Here is a 26,271-nt window from a genome sequence, read left to right as displayed (position 1 = left end):
CCATGGTAGTGACAGTAGAAGTGAATTTGAGCACCTCTCTCATGTCCTGTGGTAAACAAAAATGCTCAACACTGTCATGTGTGAATGCGCTGCACTTAGCACAGCAGCTCAGGCAATATCCATTAATCAGCTGCGGTACTGAGCGTATTGCTTATTGACAATCTAATGGTAACAGTATTTCTTACTTGGGGAGGGTCAATTTTTATTGAAATGTATCTGTCTTTAATTTACTTCAACAATATATAATCACAGAGCACTTTATTAGGAACATCTAATAAAATCAGATGCAGCTACAGGCCAGCAGCTTCAGACAATGTTTACATGAACCTTCGGAATAGGGAGAGTGTCAGGATTGTTGGTGCCAGACAGGCTGATTTGAGCATTTCTAGAAATGCTGATGACGACAGCCTCCACCCACCCACACCAGACATCACATGGACTCTATTCGGCCCTAAAAGAGATGTCAAAAACTGGGCTGTGTTTAGTCTGTCTGATTCGATCCAAGTTTATGAAAACATCATGTATAAACCCAGACTTATCTTTATGAACATAATCACTGCTGTTCAAAGACTTTATATACTGAGGTCTTGGAAAAGAAAGAGTGAAGGACCCCCACCCAATGCAGTATGATTAATTTACACGTAGAGGGACGTCTTTTAGTAGACATCTTTTCAACGAAATAGATGGCTTTTTTAAATAAAGCAAGAATGTACAAGCAATTCTGAAGATTTGTTGATGAGCAAGGTCAACAGAGAATGGCAATGCTGATAGAAAGGCTACAGTAATTCAGATAACCACTCTGTACGCTTATAATGAGCATTGCAAAGCATCACAGAATGCGCAACACTGAAACCTACAATATCAGATTCCACTTCTGTCAGCCAAGAACAGAAAGCTGAGGCTGCAGTGGGCACTGGCTCACCAGAACTGGATAGTCAAAGCCTGGAAAAACATAAAAAAAGCCTGATATGATAATTGTCAATTTCTGTTGATGCTCACAGATGGTAGGGTCAGAATTTGGACCCAACTGCTTGTTTACAGGGATCCTAACCTATATGACAATGCATAATGGCATAAAGCGAAAGCCATCTTACTGAATATGACAATGAGTTAGGGGTTCTTCAGTGAGTGGCCTTCCCAGTGACCAGATTTGAATCCAATAAAACATCATTGGGATGTGTCAGAACGGGAGATTCTCAGCACGAAAGTGCTCCTGAAATCTGGCAACACGGCATACTTTATTGTCCTTGTGGGTAAACTTGTCTTGCAGCAGTGCTGATCCACCGTCATTACAGGACACCATAAAATGACATGAAAATCTATAAAACAGTCAACCATCACACCAGTAAATAACAATATCCACATGCTGACACAGACACACAGCAGCTCTGTGACTGTTTATCATCTCATCCACTCGTGCACATCCTTCAATACGCACATTCCATTGTGGGAACGAGGGCATGCTATACGCGCCTGGTGGCAATAACATGTTTTGGTGTTAAGCAGTTTAAATGACTCATAGCGACTGTATAAATAATCATACCGACTGGGGCTGGGCGATAAGAAGACATCATCAAATACCGATGGTGACTAACTTTAATCCAGTGCTAATCCTTGGCAATTGGCAATAATCACCCATATTAGAAATGAGAATTGATAAAGAACTAGATGTGCCTTATTTTAGTTGCCACAAACATGGCATAATAACGTTAAGTAATATTTATATGTAATGTTTAATTGCCTTTAACTGTTTAACTAAGGTAGAGAAAAGTTGACACTACCCCTGTTGCTGTTTATGTCATATTGGGATTGCAACATTGGCTTTTGCAAGAAAACACCATGCTAATCATTTTTATATACTAGCAGCCTTAAAGGCACTCCTAAATGTTAAGGCATATTTGCTTTAAAATAGAGTACATGTCCAATACCTTGTCACACTGAATGATGTCACACTGCAGTTAATACTAGAAAGGCCCAGAATTACATATTTGAAGTCAATTCTTATTGGTCCATTCACCATAAAAAGCTCACACAATATAAAGGTGAAGGAAAGGTGAAGTCTAAACCCCTGAGTTCAAATAAATCACTCTGAAAATGACAAACAAAAACAAAAAGCTGGGGATCACAGTCTTTCAGATTTATGTCCAATATTTAACCAACATTAAAGCATCATTACGTAGCATTTTCACCCTAAAATAACAGCTTCAAAATCAGTGTGATACTCCACTATCTTGTAATAAGGAGAGCAGCATCTCCAACACTGCCCCTCAGGGCTCAGCACACTGATAACCGCACTATTTAACTCTGGTAAAGTGGGCAGGACAACGCTTGCAAGTCATATTAGTATACAGTACAGTAATATCACTCTGCTGCGTCAGTCCATATGCTTCTTTGATTTCAGATGCTGCTTCTGTTTTCCTGTTTCAGCTTGTCCAGAAATGCATGTGCAAAGCGTGGGCTTTTTTAGGGGTGCTTAATGAAGGAATTACACTTCTCAACTGCAGGGGGAGCCCAGGAGCAAAAATGACCAATTCTCTCCTAATGCTGCTTTAATTCCAATGTAATTACATTGGAACAGCAGTTCCAACCAGTTTCAGTGCTTTGTTTTGGTATAAAAGCAATAAAACGAGCCACTGAATTCAAATCAGAATCACATATCTCTATTTCTACAAACACAAATGAGCTGCAGAACGAAAGTACAGAATTTGGCCTTTGCACGGAATTTCTCTGCTTGTTTCAATGAACTACGCGTGAGAAATAATGAATCGCTGGCACTGACTGAAGGTCCTAAGGGTTAACAGAAAAAGAAGAGTAACTGGATAAGCTTAAAGAAATTGGCATCGTTTGGCCTGCAGGCTTCGTCAGACTTTTGCCTGGTGCTGTCTAAAACTCTGACTGTGTCAGCATTTACAGCTGAATGGCCTCTAACACGACCACTCTCAATCCCAACCAGAAAGGGAGATTAAATGACACACACACACTCGCACACACTCCACAAGCGGCGCCTCAGACAATCAGAAAAGGCTGGATAGCAGAGCGGACCGCCTGCAGCCCACCAAACACACTCTATCATTACAATCAAATGGCTTTCTACATACACGCTCACACTGTAGCACCTGTTAGAGCGTCTGCATCGCTTCAGGAGCAAATCAGCGTGGCACAATCAAAGAGTTCTCAAGCCGCTTTTGCCCATATTGCGTAAAAACCTAAGATGCTGCGCAAAAGACTGCTGTGCGTGGCATCGGAATAAAAACAGCCTGAGCAGCCTGAGTGGGCCTACATCCTACATTTTCTTTTCTTGTATTGCACTTTTGTTTTATGTACTGAAAACAGTCATCATTCATTTCATTTTCCAGGGTAACATATTTGTTATTGAACCTTTAAGAGTAATGTGATGTGTAAACGGGTTGTCTGATTCTGATCGGGGGGCGGGGCTTGTGTTATTTCCCATTCAAAAAGCAGTCAGGGCTGAAACACTGCATTCAACTACAGCATGAATGGGCTACACTACTGTAGGCTGAATAGGCAGATACTGTAAAATATGTCAATATGCAGATTTTTGCAGAAATGCTCTCTGACATCACAAAAACAGTGTTTATCTTATTTTAACAAATTGAGGAAAATGCATCTCACTGCTGTAAGTGAGTTTTTAACTGGCAGATATCTGCAATGATAATAAAGGAATAGTTCCGTCATAAGAAAGCTAATGTTGCTAACACTGAATGAAACTAATAAGCCACCAGTTAGCATTAAAATCAAGGCATAATAATGTTGGTTATAATGATTTTAACGTTAATTATATGATAAAATGACCTCCTGTATAATGTATTTAGCTTCAACCCTTCTATATTGTGACTTAATGAAAAGTAAATTCGTCTAAAATACTGTAATATCACTCCACTATGTCTGCATTTCTCAGCTCATCCAGAGATACACTTCCCAACTGCAGGGAGAGCCCAGAAGCAACAATGGCCAATTCTCACATAAAGCTTTCCTCACTGTTCTGCTTATTACAGTGAGCTACGAGTGAGACATCATTAACATAGTTATTATTGCCAGTGATAACTGACTACTAAAATAAAAAAAACTCCTTTTTTTGCCCCCCCAAAACACATAATATTTGCAATCTGCTGTTCAGTGTTCAGTTTCACCCTTTAGAGACAGTGTGTATGAACTGTTTGTTTCCTTGGCAGCCAATTAGTGAAACCTTATACTCTGCAGTGAACTAAATACAGTGTGTGTTGTCTTCATTATTCTACAATCAGAAATCTACAGCACCACACGTGTTTGTGTATGTGGGATACGTCAGCCTTTTCTCTGATACATCACATCACTTTATGTATGCAGCTGTGTTTTCCAACACTGTATTAGAGAAGCTCAGTGCTGCCTTTATTGTTGTATGCACCGTGATCGTTTCTCAGGGTGTTCACACACATTCAGAGCACTATTCCCATTAGTACGGAAATGCTAGTTATTGATATTTGAGTTCTGTCTGCAGAGAAATGGCCAAAGTGATCTAACACCTGAGTTATCAATCTTTATCATTATTATCATTATTATTATTATTATTATTATTTTTATTAATAGGCATATTTTTGTAATAGACTGGCCTGACGATTAAATCCATTCAATTCTTCAGCTATGAATCTGCAACTTTAGATGCAATTGTAAATGTAAATGTAAATGTCGAGGCATGCAATCAGCTCCACAAACCTGTGGGACGTCCTGCAGGAGGCATCTCTGAGAAACAGCTGGAAACACTCAGAATTGTAGAAAGTCTGTGTAACAGTGAAATCTGATAAGAGAAGGTTATTGTGATGAGTTTAACCCATTTAAACTGCAGGGCTACTTACTATTCACTTATTAGCATTTATTATTCAGTGATTACTATGAAACTGAAGTGTACTTCTGTATTTATAAGAGTAAGGAACTGATGCATATACCTCTTTGAGTTTACAGAGTTCTAGTAATGTAGTAGTTTTAGTAATGGCCCTAATGTTTATACATAGGATGATGCTTTCTGAAAAACTAGTAGGTATCCCCAAACAGATGGTGGCACTTTCTAGTTGAGTCATTTTTATTAATGCATGAAAACAGATGTTGTTCATGAAGGAGAGAATATCCGATTAACACATAACTTTTTAGAAATGAGTGTGGACATGCTGATAGACCCAAGGTTTAGAACCCAAAAACCATTTGCAAATATAATTAAAAAAAGGTTGGGTATCTCCTTATAAAGCTAAATCTACAATTGTGTTTACTGTCCCAGATTACACTGCAGAATATATATATATATATATATATATATATATATATATATATATATATATATATATATATATACAGCCTGAGAATTTTAAGCCCACAAAACCACCAATAACCCAATAAAAAAAATAAAACATTTGAAGGAGTCTCCAGAGCTTCACAACTTCAGTTCTTTGAGTGAGAGAGAACAATTATTTGTCTCAGGAAAATGTAGGAAATTAGGTTTTTAAAGATAAAATATGTTTGACCACATCACACAATGATGGATTTCAACTGTACATACACTATACTAAATATCACATACACAAATCATTGCTGTTGGACAAAAACTTAATATCTTCAAAATGGCGACTTTACAGGAGAAGTAAAAAACTTTCTTAACTTTAAATGGGAGTTAGTGTAAAAAGATTTAATTCCCAGCCATGTTATAGCATTTCTATTGGTCGATTCATGATTATATTTGTACACTTTGTATATAGCAACTGCCAGATTCATATTATGTCAAAACACAAAGATACAGCAATATGCAGTAACACAAAATGTGTGTTTTACATTTGTGGTCTATATTAATGCAACATAGTAAACCTGGAGGTATTTAGTCTAATATGTCTAGTTTAACAGAAAACAAATTGCAAGTCTCTCAATCAAAGAATTCAGACGAAGAAATGCTCCAAAAACACAATTTCCCCAGCCTGCTAGGATTTAAGGCCATTACACACCAAGTGTGATGTATTCATAACTGAATTCAACCAAATTAATCAGAACATGCACATAACTTACACCAAATATGAACTGTAAATATAGTACATATATATATATATATATATATATATATATATATATATATATATATTACAGACTTTTGGCCACTTTAACTTGCCATTAACATGACAACAACCAAGGTGATGGATCAGCTATGTAAAACTTCTACTATCGCAACGAGGCTGCCATCGCCACGCTAATTGACCTTCTAATATTAAGTTAATGGAACAATTATCAGTGTCTCACGTTCTGTTAACCTGGCGCAAGAAAATCATACAAATATTTCACGTTTTTGCATCATCCATTCGTGTCACCTTTGGTGTGTAACAGCCGTAAGACTCTTTTAAGATTTAAATTTAATTGCACTCTTTCCCTGTCGCGAAAACATGGTCAGAACCATCTGTTTTTTTTGTTGTTGTTTTCTTTCTCCAAAACAGCAGTGACAGACCAACAGCAGTGGAAGCAAAAACTCCAAAAGGAAAAAGAAAAATCGCTTTTCAACATTTATTATGAAATTAAAAAGATGAAATATCACCATTCAAACAGTGCTCAGCAGAAAACAAGTTTTAAAAAATGCAATAATAATAATAATAATAATAATAGATTACTTGTGCATGGAGGTTGGTACAGATTGCAGGTGGGGGATTACAGTATATCAACTGGAGGGAAATCCATAAAAAAAAATATACAAAAATAAAACAAAATAAAAACATAACAGTCCATTACAGAATATCACAGCACATTAAGCAAGATTACCAGGAGCTCAATTTACATACAACATCTTTAAAGTACATTATAAATTACATGAGGAGATGCAGTAGTCATTCAGTTGTGGTCAGGGATGAAGGATGGAGGCAGTCGTTCACATTTTTCATGTCAAGTGCGGCTTTGCATTACGTTTATGGCACGGCTATAATAACCTCTATTAAGTTGAATGAGGGTGAGTGGTGGGGAATGACTTTAGCTTAAAGCAACTAACGCTAATACATAGCACACACTGAAAGGGAAGTAGGTGTGGGGGGGGGGTGCAATTTTTGGAGTTTTTGTCCCAAAGAAAACACACAGAACAACAAAATATAGGTGTTAGCACACACAACATTGGGCCGAAGTTCATACTGTGAATAAAGTTAACCCTTAGAAGTCTCAGTTATGGCCAAGCATAAATAAATGCTGTACTTTTATATGGATTATACGGATGGATTTCTTACTTATAAACAATAACCTTTTGTGCTTCAGTGAAAAATGCTGATTTTGTCGTTCCGTAGCTCATTTTTGGCTTTAAGAAATTCCGTAATTATATGTAAATCTAATGTCTAAATGTAAATTTGTCTAAATGTATAGACAAATGGCAATAACTCCAGAATTCAAAGGGTTTGAATGATGCAATGTGAGAGGAAGAGGAGGGTGAAGAAGGAGGGAGTGCATTTATTGAAACAGTACAGTGTCACCATTCTTCATTCTCAAATCGACTATACAACCAGCGACCAGTCAAGAAACATTTTCTTCCACCATATCTACTTGATTGAGTTGTTTTTGAAAGAGGGTCTCGGTCATGCTTTCCCTCATTTCCCTTCATTAATGCAGTCTGTAGGGAGTGAATTATGCTTTTGTTATGTATGTGTTTTTGTCATGCAGGGTTTGAGAACCTCTTAAGCTTCTTTGCATCCTAAGGCTTACTATTCAATAGGGCTGCACGATATGGAGTAAATGCACTATTTCGACCGCACTGTTATGTGCTGTCAGTATAATATCATCGACAAAATATTAGATTGGCCATATGCTGGCCTAAAAACGTTTACTTTCCAAGCAAAAAAACTTTTATTTGAGGATAGCGGGCATTATTATTTGATGTGGGCCCTTTGAAAACATCGCTGAATCAACCGTGTGCCTTCTTTGTTTGCTAGATCATGCAATATTCATTCAAACTGTCACAGAAACACTGCATGTTCAGGAAAGGTGGAGTCCTTTGTGCTATCAGTATTGCGAAGGCCGATCAAGCCAATCAGCTACGATGATATCATGCAGCCCTACTGTTCAGCAACTACATGGAGAACAACATCCAATAGTAATAGTTATTATTAAAAACCTGGAGTGAGGAATGACAGGACTGACCCAGCGGCGGCTCGGTGGAGGTTAAGGGGTTAAAGTAAGTGTGAATAAGTGGAATAAGTATTTGCTGAGTAGTGTGTGGAACACCAAGGAGAAACGCTGGAAATGCTGGAGTAAAAAAGCGTGGAAATGTGTTGGTGTGAGCTGAGCGAAAACTGCAGGACAAAACACATCTATTTGTATCTTTTTTTTCTGGCGTTTCTGCATGCAGCCTGTCTGAAAGGTTCACACAGCTCGCGCCTCAACCTTCGCTTATCAATCACTCTGCTTTGTGAAATGACATTAAGATGGATAGAGCTGAGTTTTCTGGCTACTTCGATAAATGGGCTGCCATCCAGACATGATAGGCAGGAGAAAAACAAAAATAACACACAAACACACACACACACTCACACACACAGGATGTGGGGTCATACATATGACCTTACAGGAAAAAAAGTCACACCTGCTTGAACTGCTTATGACGTGCATATTGCATATTTGAGGATTTTCAGATAATATTAAATATGTAATAAATAAAGGTGCTACAAAGGGTTCTTTGAACCATAAAGACCACTGCAATAGGCTTTGAGAAATGCCATAAAAGAACCACTTTTGGTTCCATACAGAACCGATTCTGAACCTTTACATTAATTAAAGATTTTACAAGGTTCTTTAAGGGGATCAAAAGTGGTCCCTCTATGGCGTTGCGCAAAGCCTACTGTACCCTATTGTAGCAACTATACTGTACTCTGGCCGTACTGCCTTGCTGAGCTGGTCTGGTTTTGTGTATGTCTTGGAGAAGTATATGTTTTATATGTGATATTCTCCAGCAATTATGCCACTCAACGCTGTGTGTTACTACAGTTTTACCATGGCTTCCCAAAGACAGTCAACGCAAATCAGTGTGCTTGTGCCATTTGTTTATAATAAAACAAAGTATGCAATCAAGCTAATCATCAAAGCTTATTCAATGAATATTTCATGCAGTACACTAGGTACTGGCCTGCATTGAGATGGGTAAGCCTATTTCACACACACACACAAACACAGACACACACACACACAAAATCCCTGTCTAAACGGCAAGACAGCAGAGAATGAGCAGAGCATAGCTTTATAGTCGGGAACTTCAGCACTACATCACACTTACACTAAATGGACAGACGAAAGACACTAGTAATTTGCATCCTAGCAATTTAGAGGATGTTGCGAGTGCAAGTGCGGCAGCATTTATCTTCGGGCACAACAGTTTTCATCAGGAATTGAAGGTCAAATTGTCAAAATCTTGCGGAAAGCGCCATACGAAGAACAGACAGGCTTATTTGCTTGAACCTGAACTTGAGCCACAAGGATCTGACAGAGCGGGTGCGATAGAATTTAATGCCAGTTGAACTCTGGATGTGCCAGGTTATAATGTGGGTGTACAGAGGAGTGCCTGAGGAACATTATAAAAAGCTATCCATTTAAGAATGACCAATTTAGAGCATGCGAAGATATTAAAAATCCATATCAGAGCCATCAAAACCAGGTCAGTATTGTATAAGCTGAATGTGCCAAGTGTGAACACACCCTTGTATACATGTGAGTACCAAATGTCATTGTCATGAAAAAAAAAAAAAAAAAAATCTTTACAATGGCAACTTTACAGGAGAAGGAAAGAATCTGGACTTTCCTTCTTAATTTTATTCCAAGGCATTTTGGAATATTTCTATTGGTCCACTCATCACAACCACTTTTTTGTGACAGCAACAATATGTAATATATTACTGGAAATTGATAAGTAATTATAATTAGTCTTAAATGTATTATATATACACGTACAGTAAGTACCTATATGTCAAATGAATGATGTAAGCCTACCTGTAAACCTAAACCTAGTCTTAACCTCAGGTTAAATGCTTTTTGCTTTTTCAATAAAACAAATTAAATCAAGACACATGCTTTTTTAAAAAGCGCTTTACTCAGTCAGTAACATTGTGCTTGATTTCCTACATAGTCAGGACATTTCTGTCCCAACAATGTATTAAAAACAAACCCAAAACCTCACACACAGTCTCTCCAAGACTCTATATGATAATAGTCCATACAGCCACAGCTGAACAGAAACCCTCTGCTATGCAGCACCAAAAGAAAAAACTGTCCAACACTGCATTAATGTTTGGATGAGTGTGACAAAAGTGTCTTACATGCACACACACACAAACACACACACACACACCCAAAGCGCATCCCTGTGTGCTCAACACTGCCATGCGTTTGATGTGAGAATGGCTGTGAGATGAAAGTGGGAATGACACAAAAAGTCAACGACGCCAGCCTCTGAAAATAAACCACCTTTATAGTTCCTGGTAATTTGCAAATGGTCCGTGCTCCAAAGAGCCTGGGGTCTCGGCCTCCGAGCGGAGACGTGGGAGGCGTTTGATGCTGGGGTGCTGAAACTGTTGGCAGGGCCTACTTGACGTATACGGTGACGTCATGCGACAGCTGAAGCTGGTTTTCCCCAACTAACCGAGCAACTTGTATAATTTGAGGATCTTGATAACGAAGCGAGACGCCGCCGATGTGACTACGTCTAAGCTAGCTAAGAGCACAGCAACCATAATGGTGTGTATGTAATGTGTGTATGCTGAAAATGATACACACAGAAGTGCCAGTTTGTTTCTAAACTCTTTAACGCTGTTGGGAAAGGACCACCATAGCACCAGCACTGCCCAGATATTAGGTGGAGGCAAGTGGAGGCAAAATCTCAGCCCGGCGGTCACCCTGACGTGTGTGTGTGTGTGTGCCGCTGCTATGAAAATATTAGGCACAGTGTTACTAAGCAACAGATGCTACCTACATCATGTGCCAATGAGCACAGGTACAATGTCTAAGTACAACATAATAAACTGTCATCTCAGTGTCTTTTCTGCCAGGTTTCTTTCAGCGGTGATCAGCCACAACATTAAAACCACTGACAGGTGAAGTGAATAACAATTAGAACAATTATCTCATTACAGTGGCACCTGTCAAAGGGCAGGAAGCAGGACAACTGGGCAAGAGCCACTTTGACAAGGGCCAGATTGTGATGTCTGGTCCACTGGGTCAGAGCATCTCCAAAACAGCAGGTCTTGTGGGGTGTGTTCCTGGTGTGCAGTGGTTAGTGCCCACCCAAAATATGGCCTCCAGATCTAAAGAATTCCCCAGATCTACATCGGATCGAGCATCTGTGGGATGTGCTAGACTAACAAGTCCACAAATGCAACTTAATTCTCTTAATGGATCCTGCCTCACTTATTGTCGGTGCCAGATCCAACAGGACACCTTCAGAGGTCACTAGGCACACATACACAATAGGTTTTAATGTTTTGGCTGATCCGTGTATTTAAGCAGTGCACATTGGGGTGCTGCAGCAGCCTCCCGTCCTGCGTCTCTGCCTCACAGGTTTGCTCAACAACACCAAAGTATCTGAGTGCAGGTCTGCAGAGTTTTGGAGCTCAGCCACACACATCTTCTGTAGCTCACTACAAATGAATAAAAGAAGAAAAGCTCCAGCCAGCTACAAAAGCTCCTGTCTGCTCTCGCCCAAGTGGGGCGCCATATTCCTGGTGTTTATGCTTCTATACTTCTGGAGCTTCACGCAGGCTTTACCACAGACAGCCCAAGGCAACGCCGCGGTCCGAAAGGCTCAGATCGCTCCATTGTCCATCAATAACACCATCTGAAAGAGCCCCCAGCAGCTCACGCCTCACCTTTCCTGTTGCAGCACCCTTCAAAGTTTGAGTGATGCTGGGAGGAACAAGAGGTTTCTGGCTCTGCAGCTTGTCCAAAAATTGGTGGAATCAAAGTTGCGTTTGAGAGTCTAGCCAGGTCGCTTCCGCCAGGAAACTTGTGAGAAACTTGTGAGAAACTCGTGGAAATGTCATGTTGTTGGGGCCTAAACAAGAGGGTTTTTGCTTTGGAAACACAGCAAGACTGACCTTCCACACAGCACAGAGGGCACGGAAAGACCTAATACGTTTCTTATTGATAATAACATCATATGTCTAAAGATGTCCTGGATACTATGCCTCAAATTGATGATTTTATTTCAGGGGAAAGGTCTTAAGAAAGGCAAAACTAACAAAAACAACAAGGAACTCACTAATATAGGATGTTGGTTGTAGGTCGATGTCGAAATGTGTGTACAAATTTCTTAGTTCTGACACCAGGGTTAATATATCATGAAAGTGAGTGATTAGCATTATAGAGAAAGGCAAAGTCTACATCTGTAGGGCTACAAATGCAAAATATTATAGTACAATAAACAAAATGCAGATATTGTGGCACAGTAGCCCTTCTGGTGTACAATAAAAATCCAAACATCTGTCCGATGGCAGTGATTTAGCTGAGCAATAACCGTCTAATTCTAACATCCTTGTTCATATTTCATGACAAATGCTTACTTTACTCATTCTTAAAAGCATGGGTGTCATTTTTCTCCAACCATCTGTGTATATACCTCAGGATGTTAGCATTAGCATTTTAATCTGATACATTTGGAGGTACTCTCTCAAAACCTGTGAGTGTGATAAAGCAACTCTGTGTGTTATCTGGTGTAGCACAGTTTGTGTCAGCCAGAAATGTGCTGAATCGGCCACGTGTCGTCTGTTTTGAGAGTATGTACACCACCACGCCAAAACCTTTCACTGACAATAACGACATGATGAAGTTCACATATTAAAAACATCCTTTTTTGTGATTTCTGAAGTGATACGGAAGATGCTATGCGTGATATTCGTAGTACAACTTGCGTTAGCCTAGCTAGTATATAAGTAAAACACCAGCGATAACACCAGCTGGTTGCTAAGCGATAATGTTGCTAGCTATGCTATGTGTATTCGTGACATTGTAACATGCTAGGAAGGCTAGTCTTGCTACTGTACTCTACCCGGCTAGTCTTAGACCCACTACCTCACACTAGACTACATACAAGCCCAGTCTGAGACACATAGCAAGGTAAGTAAACACTTGGCTACAAATAGACAATCAAGCTAAGCGATTATGTTGCTGTGTGCTTGCTATGCCATGCGTTTTCAGGACGTTGTTATAAGCTAGGAAGGATAGTCTTGCTACTGTGATCTACCCAGCTACTCTGTCTCCACTCTTGCATCGTCAAAGCTCAGTAGAAGCGCTAATGGGACGTTAGATAAAGTGACTGCTGCAAAAGGGAAAAGGCCTGCTGGTGTGACTACTGGGAGAAACAGACAGAAACACTGTAGACCCAGGACATCTCTCTTTCTCTCTCTCTCTCTCTCTATTTCTCTATTTTGTCCCTCTCTCTTTTTCCCTTTCCCCTACATCAGCTCAATGTGCCGGATATCGTAACAGTCTCCCCCTCAGGTGCAATAATGTCACACTCCATTAATCTGCTCAAACTTTAGCCTGACGCTTTAGCCCTGTCCATGCTAATCCCTCATTAAAGTCCAAATGAACCTGCGGAGAACGCGCCGGTCCCCGAGGCTCGCCGCAATCACAGCCGAGACTCTATTACACACCGCATCACACCACACGGGACGGGCGTTAGGGCGGTCATTCATTAGGCCACTGCGTCACAGGAGAAATGGCCACGCACACACACTCACACACACACACACATTGTATATTACTTCACTTCTGAGGTCTCCCTTTGACTCCAGTGATACTTTCCCTAAATGACCCAATGCTGTACTTGTGAAGACTTACAAGGGCAGTGATACAAGATCACACACATAGAGGCAGTTTAGTCACTTGTGAGCTCTTCCACTCACACCAGTGGTACTGTACTTGTGAGGACTTACTGGTGAAGGATAACAAAACATGAACACACTCACACACACAGTATGTATTAGCTCACTTGTGAGGTCCTAGGCTGACCTTTTAAGCCTATAATGTATAAATAAAGCCTTGTAAGGACCTTGATCCTTTCCTTTTGGCCCTCAGCCGCACAGCAATACCACTACATACACACAAACACACAGAAATTACAGTGTGTATATCACTTCACTTGACAAATTTTGACAAAGTTTTTACTGTAAATTCTGAGCTTTCTTCCAGGTTTCCCTTTTGAGAAAAAGCTTTCCGTCAATAAAGGAAACACAAGTAAACTGCGAGCACATTAGCAAAACAGGATTCCTTACAAATGCAGTAATACAGGTTCACAAAGACACACACACACACACACACACACATTCTACAGTAGCTGCTCTATCCAAATCCCCCTGGTGCTATTTACTCATTGCCCTTGACAGCAGCCTCTGTCTGGCGCACATATGGTGCATTTTTCCCCTTTACATTAGCCTCTTAACTCTTAAACGCAGAAAGGTACGGTGCTGCAGTTTGGGTCAGGCTGAGGGCAAAACACTTCCATTGTGTCTCACTTGCACAGACCACCTCTTGTGTCAGAGTGGAAAGGAGTCAGCTTTGCTGGCTGATTTGGAGGAACTTCTTAATGCATACAGGCAGTTGAGCAGTGCAGTTGTTCACATGTGGTTGTTTTCAGTAACGCCAGGACATGAATTTCATAGACATGGACTGTGTGTTGTTTTGATGAGGGCCTGGAACGGAGGGATTTTTTATTTACCGATGCGCCATTACAAGGCAGCCAACATGCTACACCAGCTAATAGACATCAGTGCTGGCCAGCATTGCTTAATAATGATGAGGGGATAATAATGAGAGCGCCCTCTGCCCACCTGGAGAGAGCACGGCCAATTTGTGCTCCCTCCGACTCGAGCATGGTTCGGGATTCGAACTCGCGACCCCCCCCAACCCATACGTGCACTGCATTAGATGGCTGAGCCACTCAGAGCTCAGCTTTGTACAGTTTGAATGATAATTTGAGTAAACTAAACTTACTGAAATATAAAAGCCACAAATATCGGTGCATATATTATTGCTGTCGCTGCAAAAATCTTGTACCTCCACTTTTACATTCTCACTTTTTGACGTCAAGTGAATCTGTCAGTTGTTCTTTTTATGCTGTGCCCAAATTTCATGATGAATGGACCAGAAGAAATGACTCCAAAATGACTCGGTTTCTCCCTTCTGTAAAATTTGTTTGACATTTCGCATGAACGACAATATGCGTTTCTGCCATTCTGCTTGACTGCCAGTTTACATGGGCGTACACACAGAGCAATGCCAGCGAAATACTGACCTACAGCAGGCTGTTTTGGTTAATCTCTTTACACCGATCACACACAGCTTTGTAATGAGATCATGGCACTGATTGGCCTAAATTCACACATGCCATAAATCATGTTGAGGAGATTTCGCAGGTGTTTTGCAGATTTTGCAGCCTGATGCTTTCTGACACCTCTGGCTAGAACTGCGGACTATTGCTGTCACTTTGCTGTATGTTCTATTTACAAGCAGAAATTTAAGTTCATATAAATCTACAGCATGCTAAGACCCCTCATAGGGGTCAAGTGCTTTCACCAGTTCAGCGGATTTAGAGCTTGCGTACGATTCATTCGGGAAGAAATCTGATTAGATTCTTTTCAACGTTGCCTAAAAAAATGTAAGAGTTTGTAGTCGGGTCATACTGAGGCTGAAGCTTTTTTTTTTGTTTGGACTGCTGAGGTGAGAGACACTCAAGAAATGAAAAGCTGGAGGTGATAAATAGCAAAGACTTTAAAGCTATCGCTTGCACACACAGAATAAAGGAGGCAAAAAAAAAAAAAAAGAGAGGGAAAAAATTGCTGTCTTCAAGTACTTCAGCTCAAATCCAGGGTTAGTAAAAAATAACCTCTCCGAAATGAAACGCGGGACCTCCGAGCAGTCTTATAAATGACTGTATAATTTCTGTTTGCAGTCAGCAATGAACACTCGCTTCCAAATTCAATTTCCTCCTTCAGTTTATTAATCAGAAACGCTCAAGTTTCCCCTCGGCTCTCTGCATGTACAGTTTAATCAATAAGAACCTAAATGTTTCATACACTTCCTGAGAGTGTCTACGTTAAGAACATCTATTAAAAAGTCATGTGTGTGTGTGTGTGTGCATTTCCCCTGAAATATTACACAGCAGTCACCAAATGTGATAACGAGCTTTGTGTGTGTGTGTGTGTCCTTTTCTATTAAAATTATTAAACACCAGTCATCACATTTATTCTGATAAAGAGCTTTCTGTGTGTGTGTGTGTGTGTGTGTGCTAATGTCGCTTCCAACTAAAACATCACCACACACACACAGTAGTCACCAAGTGTGTTGCTTTAAAGAGCTTGTGTGTGTGTGTGTGTGTGTGTGTCTGTGTGCTCCTTCTCACTCAAAAGTTGTCAAATATATTTTGTGCTAAGGAGCTTACTGTGTTTTCAAGTGTGTGTGTGTGTGTGTAAAATATCACACTGTGTGGTCTGTTTAAACCTGTGTGTGTGTTTATATATGTGTGTGTCTCGTCCTACTGAAAGCATCACAACATAAAGCACACCAGTCATCAAATATGAGATTTGTGTATGTGTGTGTGTGTGTGTGTGTCTGAAGCGTAACTGAAATCAGGCCGTGACGGGCGAATGATGACACATCATAATGCTCCGACACCGGGGGTGCAGTTTCTCACCCCGTTCTGCGCTGAAACTGGGGCAGAGCTTTAGCGGTAGCGGTAGCGTCAGAGCTGCAGTACAGTGAGGGCGGATCAGGGCACAGTTAATTGGCCTGTAGCCGTCACAGGAGTGTTTTGGCGCAATAACGAGCTTCCTCTGAAACACCTCCGGCTGCAGTGACTATCTCTCTCTTACACACACACACTCAGCGCTAAAGAGAGGGGTAGTGATACAGAGAGAGGGAGGGAGGGAGAGAGAGAGAGAGAGGTAAAGGAAGGGAGAGGAAGGGAGAAAGGAAGGTAAAGAAGGGGGGGAGAGAGCGAGAGAGAAGAGGGGAGGTAAAGAAAGAGGAAGACAGAGAGCAAGGGAGGTAAAGGAGGAGGGGAGAGAGAAAGAAAGAGAGGGAAAACATTAAAGGGAGGGAGAGAGACAGGTTAAGGACGTAAGACGTAAGAGAGAGAGAGAGAGAGAGAGAGAGAGAGAGAGAGAGAGAGAGAGAATTAAAGGAAGGGAAAGAGAGACACAAAGGTAAAGTAAGTGAGGGACAGTGAGAAAGAGACATGGAGAGGTAGAGAGAGGGAGGTAAAGGAAGAGAGAGAGAGAGAGAGAGAGAGGTAAATGAAGGGAGAGAGAGAGGTAAAGGAAGTAAGAGACAGTGAAAAAGAGAGGTAAAGGAAGAGGGGGAGAGAGAATGGGAGTTAAAGGAAGGGAGAAAAAGTGAGATAAGGGGGAGAGTGAGCGATAGAGAGAGAGAGAGAGAGACAGAGAGAGAGACAGAGAGAGAGAGAGACAGAGAGAGAGAGAAAGAGAGAGACAGAGGTAAAGTAAGTGAGGGACAGTGAGAAAGAGGTAGAGAGGTGGAGAGGGAGGTAAAGGAAGAGAGGAAGAGAGAGAGAGAGAGAGAGAGAGAGAGAGAGAGAGAGAGAGAGATAACACAGACACTAAAATGAAGGTATTTTTATGAGTGTTTTCTTTAAGCATCCCCCTGAATGATTTGGCAGCAGTTATCAGCCGCAGTTCATGCCAATAAAGCCATTTGAAACTAAATCTGAATCTGGCTGCTTCCAAAACTGCTCAGTCCCACTGCTGAAAGTGCTTTTATTAGTATTAGAGCTGCACTGATCACGACTGTTTATGGCTTTTTATTCTGATTTCTTTACAACTAAACTGGCTGATGGTCATTTTCTGGGGCAGATTTATACTAGCTGAAGCTCTCACTGTGTGGGCTAAACGAACACGCTAAAACACACACTCAGCACTTTCCCTTAGTCTCAACAAAAACACAATTTCATGATAAACGGACCGACGGAAGCGTTCCAAAATGTCCTGGTTTCTGTTTGACAGCTCAAATAACGTCAAATCCAAAATCCACATAAGACATAAGTGCTTATCAACACCGATCTGCCAAAATCCAACTAAAAACAAGTGCCGGTTGCTTGTTTGGAGCAAAAATTGGCGAGGTCTTATCTTGGCCAATTTCCGTTCTTCCCTAATTAGTAAAATACGTAGGCCTGTAGTATGTTAATAAGTGGCTTTGGATTTAGCCTCTGAGAAAGAAAGAGAGAGAGAGAAGATGAGAGGGGGAAGAGGAAGTGGGAATAAAGGAAAGGAAGAAAGAGAGGGCCAGAGGAAGCTAGTGCCAAGGTTGCGACCCTACTGGACCTGGTGAGTAGAGCAGCTCACACTGTGCTTTATTCCGTCTGTCTGAAGCTTTACAGTGGCTGCCATTGTTCTGGACCACTGAGTCATACCCAAAAGCACGAAATGCATGCAGAGACTCGGACGCTAGGCCACAGCGCGACAGACGGAGGTCGCAAACTCTCTCCAGCCGCTGTCACACCACATGGGCCTTTTCCATCTCCTCACAACACGCTCTTGAAAAAAAAAGAAAATAACACAGGATGCGTATCCAAGAGGGCTTTAGCTGCTACTTGAAAGCCTCCTGTAGTTCGCTGGAAACTTGTTTGGCACACAGCCAGACGCAACCACCTCAGCTGCAACTTTGAAGTGAAAAACACTTTACGCCAAACAGCCAATCAACACGCAGATAACGGAGCAAGTGATGATGTCACAAAGGGTTCAAATATGATCATGTCTGCAACAGGGACTAGAGAAGGCAAGGAAGGTCTAGGAAGGTCGGTAAGCAGTAGATATGGCATATTGGGATCAATGGGTATGGATATCTGAATAGTATCAGCAGAAACTGGTAGATATGAGAGGGAAAAAAAGGTGGAATCTGATCCAATCCGGTATCAAATCTAGTCTGAAGCGGCAAAATCAGTTCAACAGGGCAGTTTTGGCTCATTGGAGCAGCAAGGCTTTAATATCGGTAATCAAACAGCAGTGCCGTTCCATCAATAAGCAGCTTTACACCTCGTCAATCTGAGCCTAAGTGAAGCGAAGTGAATGATGTTGCTTATTTCCCAGAAACTATCTAGCAAAACTAGCCAGCTAGCTAGGCTGGATAACGTTTACTCTGTAGAACAACGCAACATCTGACAAACACTAGCAGTTACTGTTGCCAATTAGTGTAATAACCAAATGTGCTGCAGTCAACTTCATGATGTTGCTGTAAGGCCTTTGTTTACCTGCTAAATTTCACAGAAATTACACTAGCTCCATTACAGTGTACCATGCTAAGCATCCTAAGAGTTCAGGCATGCGGCAAAGATATCAGGGGTCCAACCGACAGTTATTTCTACAATCAATCTTCTAAGAGTTGATTTCAGCCACCCATCAAAGTGCCGGAGTTACACTGGGCCCGAAACGTCCTGTAGCGCTTCCTGTGTTGCTAATTCTGTCAGACTGACTGCATGGATCACGCAGACACTCGAGGATGCTTTTGTTTTGAAGCGAACAGTGTTCTTCTCACAATCGACACTGCGAATGACCGGTCAGCTTGGTCTGCTGATCTTCAAACAGCGGTAATGATGACAGCAGCTGCTTTCATTTGTAAACGTCCACACACGGAGCAGCTACCTCTCCGCGTTATCATAGCCGGAGGGGAAGAATATGAGGTTCCACATGCAGGTGCCGCGTCTCATGAGGTCTGCCCGGAGACATTTGGCTGATCCCTGCAGCCCACGTACGCACGGACACACACGCGCACATGCTCTCACACTGAGCATGGGCTGAACCGTGCTCTCCGCTCAGTCCTCGGCATCCGGCCACGCGACTCCATTAGCAGAGCTGCGGGCTTTTGTTTGTGCCTTTTTCACGCTTAAGAAAATTACACACAATCCTCAATGCGCTGACCCTGGAGCGTGCATCATTTGGAACTGCTGTGCTTACGTGTGTGTGTGTGTGTGTGTGTCTGTGTGTACCTTCGGCTGCTCTCAAACGGTCAAGCCTTATCATTTTCATCTGTGACTGCCATTATCAATCTGCTGTGCATTCAGCCCATCGTTAGCCATGAGAATGCAAGCCGAGGGAGGCGCTAACTCGCACACACACACACATACACACACACACACATACAGACACAGACTCAGAGACCGGGAGAGATAGGGATACAGCGAGCAAGAGAGAGAGAGAGAGAGAGAGAGAGAGAGAGAGAGAGAGACACTCTCCTCCATCTCCCTTGGTATTACACACACACACACACACACACTCACATACCCACTAGCATGTTGGCCTAGAGCCAGCCTAAGCCTTACAGAACAACAGTGCCACCTAAAGGTAACATTCCCTCCCTCCTCTTTCCCCCCCACCCCTTTTCTTCACTCTCTCTCTTTCTCTCTCTCTCTTTCTCTGAACCTTCTACCCTCGTACCACAACAAGAGGTTTTTCTGTTTGGTTCATAACAAGCGTCCCATTTTAATGAGGCTTTGAAGGAATGGATTAGATTGATATTTGAGACTTATTAATGGCTAATCCGCTTTGGACTGGATACGGTTCTACCTTAATGGCCTAGGTTACTTCGCGAGCGTATTCTTCTACAGACTTTCCCCTGAAACAGACAGAGAGAGAGGGAGAGAGAGAGACACACAGAAGGAAAGAAAGAGAGAGAGAGAGAGAGGGGGAGACAGAGAGAGGGAGAGAGCTTTGTGTGTGCACAGTTTCTCTCTCCCCGGTTCCATTACAAGATTAATTAAGGGGTCAGTGCTAAAGCAGTGCTAGTGAGAGCGAATAAGAAGAAAGGTTTGAGCTTAGGAGATTTCAAAGGAAACGCAGAGGCACACACCTACTGAGATGTACTCACATACACACACACACACACACACACACACACACAGAAACAAAAGCATACTGATTACTCAAACAAGTTCTGTTTACTTTGATTATAACAGATCAGTATTTTGCTTGTTCCTCTTTGTGTATCTATGGAGCTTTTCTTATTTTTTTTCCCCCGTTTCCGAAGTGCTGAACTGGTGATGGGATCGAGTAGACAGGCGAGAAAAAAATGTTTCTTTCACAAATTTCTCACAGCACTGAGAGTTTGCACCATAATAACTGAGCAGTAAATAAAAAGAAATAAATTAATAATAATAAAAAAAGAAAATAAAATCATTCAACGTCTGGCCTCTCTTCAAAAAGTTAGGTTGCATTTTGACTCTCACCAACTTAGTTACCAGTTAATTATCCATTATATTTATATCAAATAAAATAAATAAATAGAAAAATAAACACAAATGCATGAGGTAAGCTGATGACAGAGTGAAACTTGCCTGGGTCTTTTCAAGTCCAACCATTGCTTAGAGTTTGCTTCCTTTTTTTTGGTATAAAAGTACATGATGTAAATATATGGGGTGGGTGGAAGTTTCTAATTTGCTTCTGTCCTATTTTTATTTATTTATTTATTTATTAATTTTTGAATCAGATGCATAAATCAGAGCAACTAAGCAACTAAGACTGGCACTTCAGTACTGGACAGGACAGTTATATGCAGTACTTATAGACCAGTAAAAGTGTTCTTTTACCTGTCTGGTGTGTAAGGTCCCCCCCTTTGTCTTGAAGCCTCCTTGGGAACTGCACTCTGAGGCACTGAAGTGGTCTGAGCTGGTGGAGGAGCGCTTGGAGAGCGTGTCGCAACCTCCGACGAAAGTGTTGTCCAGCGGCAGCTCCTGAATGACGTGATGCTTTTTCACGGACACAGGAGTGTCGGCCTTGAGGTGGAAAGCGGACTGGGGCGAGGCGGACTTGTAGTGCCTTGCCAAGTCGGGACTGCTGGGCTTGAAGGTGGTGGTTGGCGTAGTATTCCAGTCAAAGCGTCCGATCCCAGGTTCTTCCAGTTCGGCAGGGATGCTAATGGTGCCGTTAATGGGCTCGTGGGCCGGATCGTCGGGTTTGTTCTCCTCGATCGTGACAAAGTTCAGCAGGGAGCTTTTGGGCGACTTCCTTTTCTTGCGCTTCTTCTTCTTGTTCTGCTTGTTCTCCTGGTTGGGCGACATCCACTCTGCACCTTGCTTCTTCCTTTGGGCGGCCTTGAACTGTGAGGCGTGGCGGCAGCGCACCAGGACGGTGATGAAGATGACCACAATGACCACCATCGCACCTGTCACGATGGCGATGATGGTTTTCAGGTTGTCAACATTGTGGTAGGTCTCACTGCTGTCACCGATGTTTCTGTCCAGCGGCGTCTCCATCGTCTGCCGGATGAGGTTGTAGATGTGGGACGAATTTCCAACTGTGTTGTTCACATAGAGGAAAACAAGAACCAGGGTGTGCAGCGACTTTGGATAGCCTAGGTCGCTGATGTTGACCACCAGCCGATGGAGGCCAGAGTCTGCTTCTGTGGGCTTTTCCTCTAAGGTAATATTTCCAGTCACGGGATCAATCCTGAAAAGTCCTCTGTTGTTGCCATTGACTATGGTGTACTTCAGTTCCGCATTCATTCCCGTATCTCCATCCACTGCAAACACTTCGGCGACGACTGAGCCTGGAATTGCAGATAATGGTACCAGCTTGAAGGAAGTGTTAGACGGAGGGTAGATGACGATGGGAGGGTTGTCATTCACATCTATGACGTTGATGGTCACTTTGGCGGCTGAGGAACATGGCGGGTGACCATTGTCCACAGCCCTGACGTCGAATGTGTAGGAGCTTTGCTGCTCTCTGTCAAAGGACACGTTGGACTTTATGACTCCAGTGTAGGGGTCGAGGATGAAGTTTTCATTGTCGTTGAGTATGGAGAGGGACACCACAGCATTTTCGCCTGCGTCTGCATCGGTGACGGTAATCACTCCGACGGTGCTGTACTTGGGCAGGTTCTCCGACACAAAGAACTGGAAGTGGTTGTGCGTGAACTTAGGGCTGTTGTCGTTCTCGTCCAAAATAGTGACGATAACTGCTGCCTGGCTTTGCAGAGCACGAGTGCCGTTGTCCCTTGCTGTGACAGTGAATAAGAAACGCTCCTGGTCCTCTCTGTCAAACACTCGGGATGCTGTAAGCACCCCTGTTTTGCGGTCAAGGTCAAAGAAAGAGGCATTAGGACCGAGCTGGTAGACAATTTCAGCATTCCGTCCACTGTCTTCATCCGTGGCAGTGATGGTCGTGAGATACAGGTCTCGCTGGTTATTCTCCATGACCGCTAGTTCGATAACAGGCTGGGTAAAAATTGGCGGGTTGTCGTTCTCGTCCTCCAGCCTCACCCTAACCAGCGCTGTCTGGTTCAAACTAGGCTTTCCAGAGTCAGAAGCCACGATTTTGAAGATGTACTCTTTGGTGCCCTCGTAATCAAGCAAAGCCGAGGTCTCTAACAAATACTGGTTGTCATAGACCGCTTTAAGGTGAAAGGGCACATCCTTTTCAATGAAGCAAATCACCTTCCCATTGACATCAGTGTCCTTATCAGAGACGGTGATAAGGGCAATCTTGGTGTTAATGGGGTCTTTTTCGGACAGCATGACCGTACCGTTGGTAGGACTGATAATGTATCTCAGATCGATGTTTGGAGCATTATCATTCACATCAGTCACATTGATTGTTACGGTGGCTCGTGCTGGACTGGAGCTTCCATCGCTCGCTAAAACTGACAGTTTATGAATAGCGGTCTCCTCCCTATCTAGTGGCCTTTGCACTGTTATAAGGCCAGTGGTGGCATTCAACGCAAAGAGCCTCCTTGTGGCTGGAGAGACTTGGGTGCCAAACATGTATTTGATTTCTGCATTGGAGCCAACGTCGGCATCAGAAGCCTGCAGCTGCACAACAGAAGTTCCAACGGGGGAACTTTCAGGAATGTGCACTTCTATCTGGCTCTCTTTGAAAACGGGTCTGTTGTCGTTGACGTCCGTCACCGTGACCTGAAGAATGGCTGTACTGGATTTCTGAGGGTTGCCGCCGTCCTCCACTTTGATCTTCATCACATACGTGTCCTTCTGCTCCCTGTCGAGATTCTGCTGGACGATGAGCTGAGGCCACTTCTCCCCTTCTGGCGTCTCCACGATGTCCAAGCCAAAAGCACTTTGGCCGTTGACCAGCTCGTACTTGTGAACGCTGTTGGGTCCCATGTCCGGATCGGTGGCAGAGGGGATTGCGAAGCGGCTGTTGATGAGCGTATTTTCAGGAATGGAAATGTTGATGACCGGCGAGGGGAACATCGGGGCATTGTCGTTGGTGTCCTTCACAACGATCTTGATTTTGATCAGTCGGAAGTAGTCGTTGGGCAGTATGACCACTTCGATCTCGAACGAACACTCGCTGTCCTCGTACGAGGGTCCGGGGCAGAGCTTTTCCCGATCGATTCGGTTGGAGGTGGTAAAAATCTCTCCTGTGTTGCTCATCACTCTCAGCAGTGGGTTGTCCCCTGCTTTCGACACCAGCCGGTAAACCAGATTGTTGCTGGCCCCGGTGGCAGCGTTCATATGGGAGATGTTCAAGTCCTTTGGTATGTTTCCAATAAGAACATTCTCTTGCAGCTCCTCCCGGATAGGGTAAATTAGCTCTTGGGCTATGGCGGGATCTAGCCACAGGCAAGCGACTAAGGTTGCCAATAAGTAGAAATCCTTTAAATCCATGACAGCAGTTCAATCGTGGTCCCCTCTGCTTTTATTTCAAAACAGTTATCCCCATGCAACGTGGTCACAGCCAAGGATTCATGGACCCGTGCATTCACAGATAAGGAGCAGCCAAGCGCAACCCTACGAATAAACAATATTACAATACAGGTCTTCATCAAATAATTCTGTCACAGGCAAGCCATATGAGTCAGGTTAAAAATACATCAAGGCATCATGACAACAAGCTGATTTAGCATTCACCCTAAAACTGCAGAGCATCTTAAGAATTATAGCATGTGGGCTCCTTATGATTAGTTCAGACTTTCAGACAGACTATGCAAAGCAGGAATGGCTTTAATACGGAAAACTGCTATTTATTCACATGACATCCAGCGCGTGATCGTGTTGCCTCGTAAATATCCGTCCTTTCCACCCAAGGACTGTGAGATAATGCGGCTGCTCTCTTAGCATCGTCTTTCAGCACCTTCCCCATAATAATGTGGATAACGACTCGTGCAGCGCATCTCTCTAAACGCCCGTGCCCGTCTGTCTGCACAAGTTTAAAGACACACGGACCTCGGCTGGTGCAAGTGGCAAGGCTGTGCGTTGCAAATAAAGGCAACACGTTAACGTCGGCGCGCGGGATAAATATTCACACGTTAAACGTTTGCCCAGCATTGCGCGGCAATGGAAGTGGTGTGCAATGCCAGAAGAGACACGTTAAGGTTTGCATAGCCTTGCACTGTGATGCAAGTGCTGCTGAGTGCTGAGTTTGTGGGTTCAGACAGTTCCAGCAGTGCGTTTTCCTTACCGTTTCTTGTGGCTTCTAATCTCGGTGCGTTTGGAGCGCAGATCCACGGAGGGAAAGCGCGTTCACGAGCATTATCCTTCTTCTGTTTTCCCAGCAGGTGTCCCACAAAAATTCAAAAATTATAATAATAATAATAATAATAGAAAACAAGAGAGGGAGAGAGAAATCCAACAGTTTCTGACCGAGAAGCAACAAATACAGTCTGAAACACTGTCAGGGCGCGAGCGTCAGAAACGTGGAGCAAGCAGGTGACCAGGTAAGAGGACGCAGCTCCTCACCTCCACACGCGCGCGCACACACGGTGTGTCCTCCAGCACACGCGCATACACACACAGCACACACACACACACACACGTAACACGTCCACACACACACACACTCACGCATCAGTTATCCCATGAGGGGACAGTGGAGCTCTGGTTTAGGTCCCGTTCCCAGCTGCGCGCGACTCCTCATGGCTGCGTCTCCGCTCCAACTCGGAGTATGCCCGAGGAGGGCGGGGCTGAGACGGACAAGGCCACGCCCCCGCGCGCCACGCATTGGCCGGCCTCCTCGTGAAGGGCAGGGCCGCAGCGCGATTGGACAGAATCAGCGCTGGAGACCGAGAGAGAGAGGGAGAGAGAGGGAGAGAGAGAGAGGGAGAGAGGGAGAGAGAGAGAGAGAGAGAGAGAGAGAGAGAGAGAGAGAGAGAGATGCTGCAGATCCGAAGTGCCCCTGCAGCGCGAGACCGGGGGGCAATGAGGAAAGGGCAGAGGGTGCGAAATCAGCCCCAAATTCCCCGACATGATATACAAAACATGTGTGTGTGTGTGTGTGTGTACTTCTGTGATATGAGGCTGTGTGTGGGTTTGTTATATTAAATTAAATA

The 26,271-nt window shown here is 43.1% G+C and overlaps 1 protein-coding gene across 3 annotated transcripts in view; it reads right to left on the bottom strand.

The window, feature by feature from the left end:
* Positions 1 to 25,864, bottom strand: part of LOC140560030 (protocadherin-9) — a 413,070-nt gene extending 387,206 nt beyond the window's left edge. For 2 of the 3 annotated variants that reach the window (XM_072684021.1, XM_072684023.1), the window contains exons 1-2: positions 25,404 to 25,863; positions 21,575 to 24,733 (exon numbers count right to left, since the gene is read on the bottom strand). In XM_072684021.1, coding sequence (XP_072540122.1) covers positions 21,575 to 24,610 — 3,036 coding nt within the window. In that variant the 5' untranslated portion in view covers positions 24,611 to 24,733; positions 25,404 to 25,863. Of the gene's footprint in view, positions 1 to 21,574; positions 24,734 to 25,403 lie in introns of all 3 variants that reach the window. The other variant, XM_072684022.1, reaches the window with a different exon arrangement.
* Positions 25,865 to 26,271: the final 407 nt, after the last annotated feature.

This window comes from Salminus brasiliensis, chromosome 7 (assembly GCF_030463535.1).
Source record: "Salminus brasiliensis chromosome 7, fSalBra1.hap2, whole genome shotgun sequence".
Lineage (NCBI taxonomy): Eukaryota > Metazoa > Chordata > Actinopteri > Characiformes > Bryconidae > Salminus > Salminus brasiliensis.
Note: the sequence above shows the minus strand (reverse complement) of the source record. Positions and strands in the feature narration are given on the sequence as shown.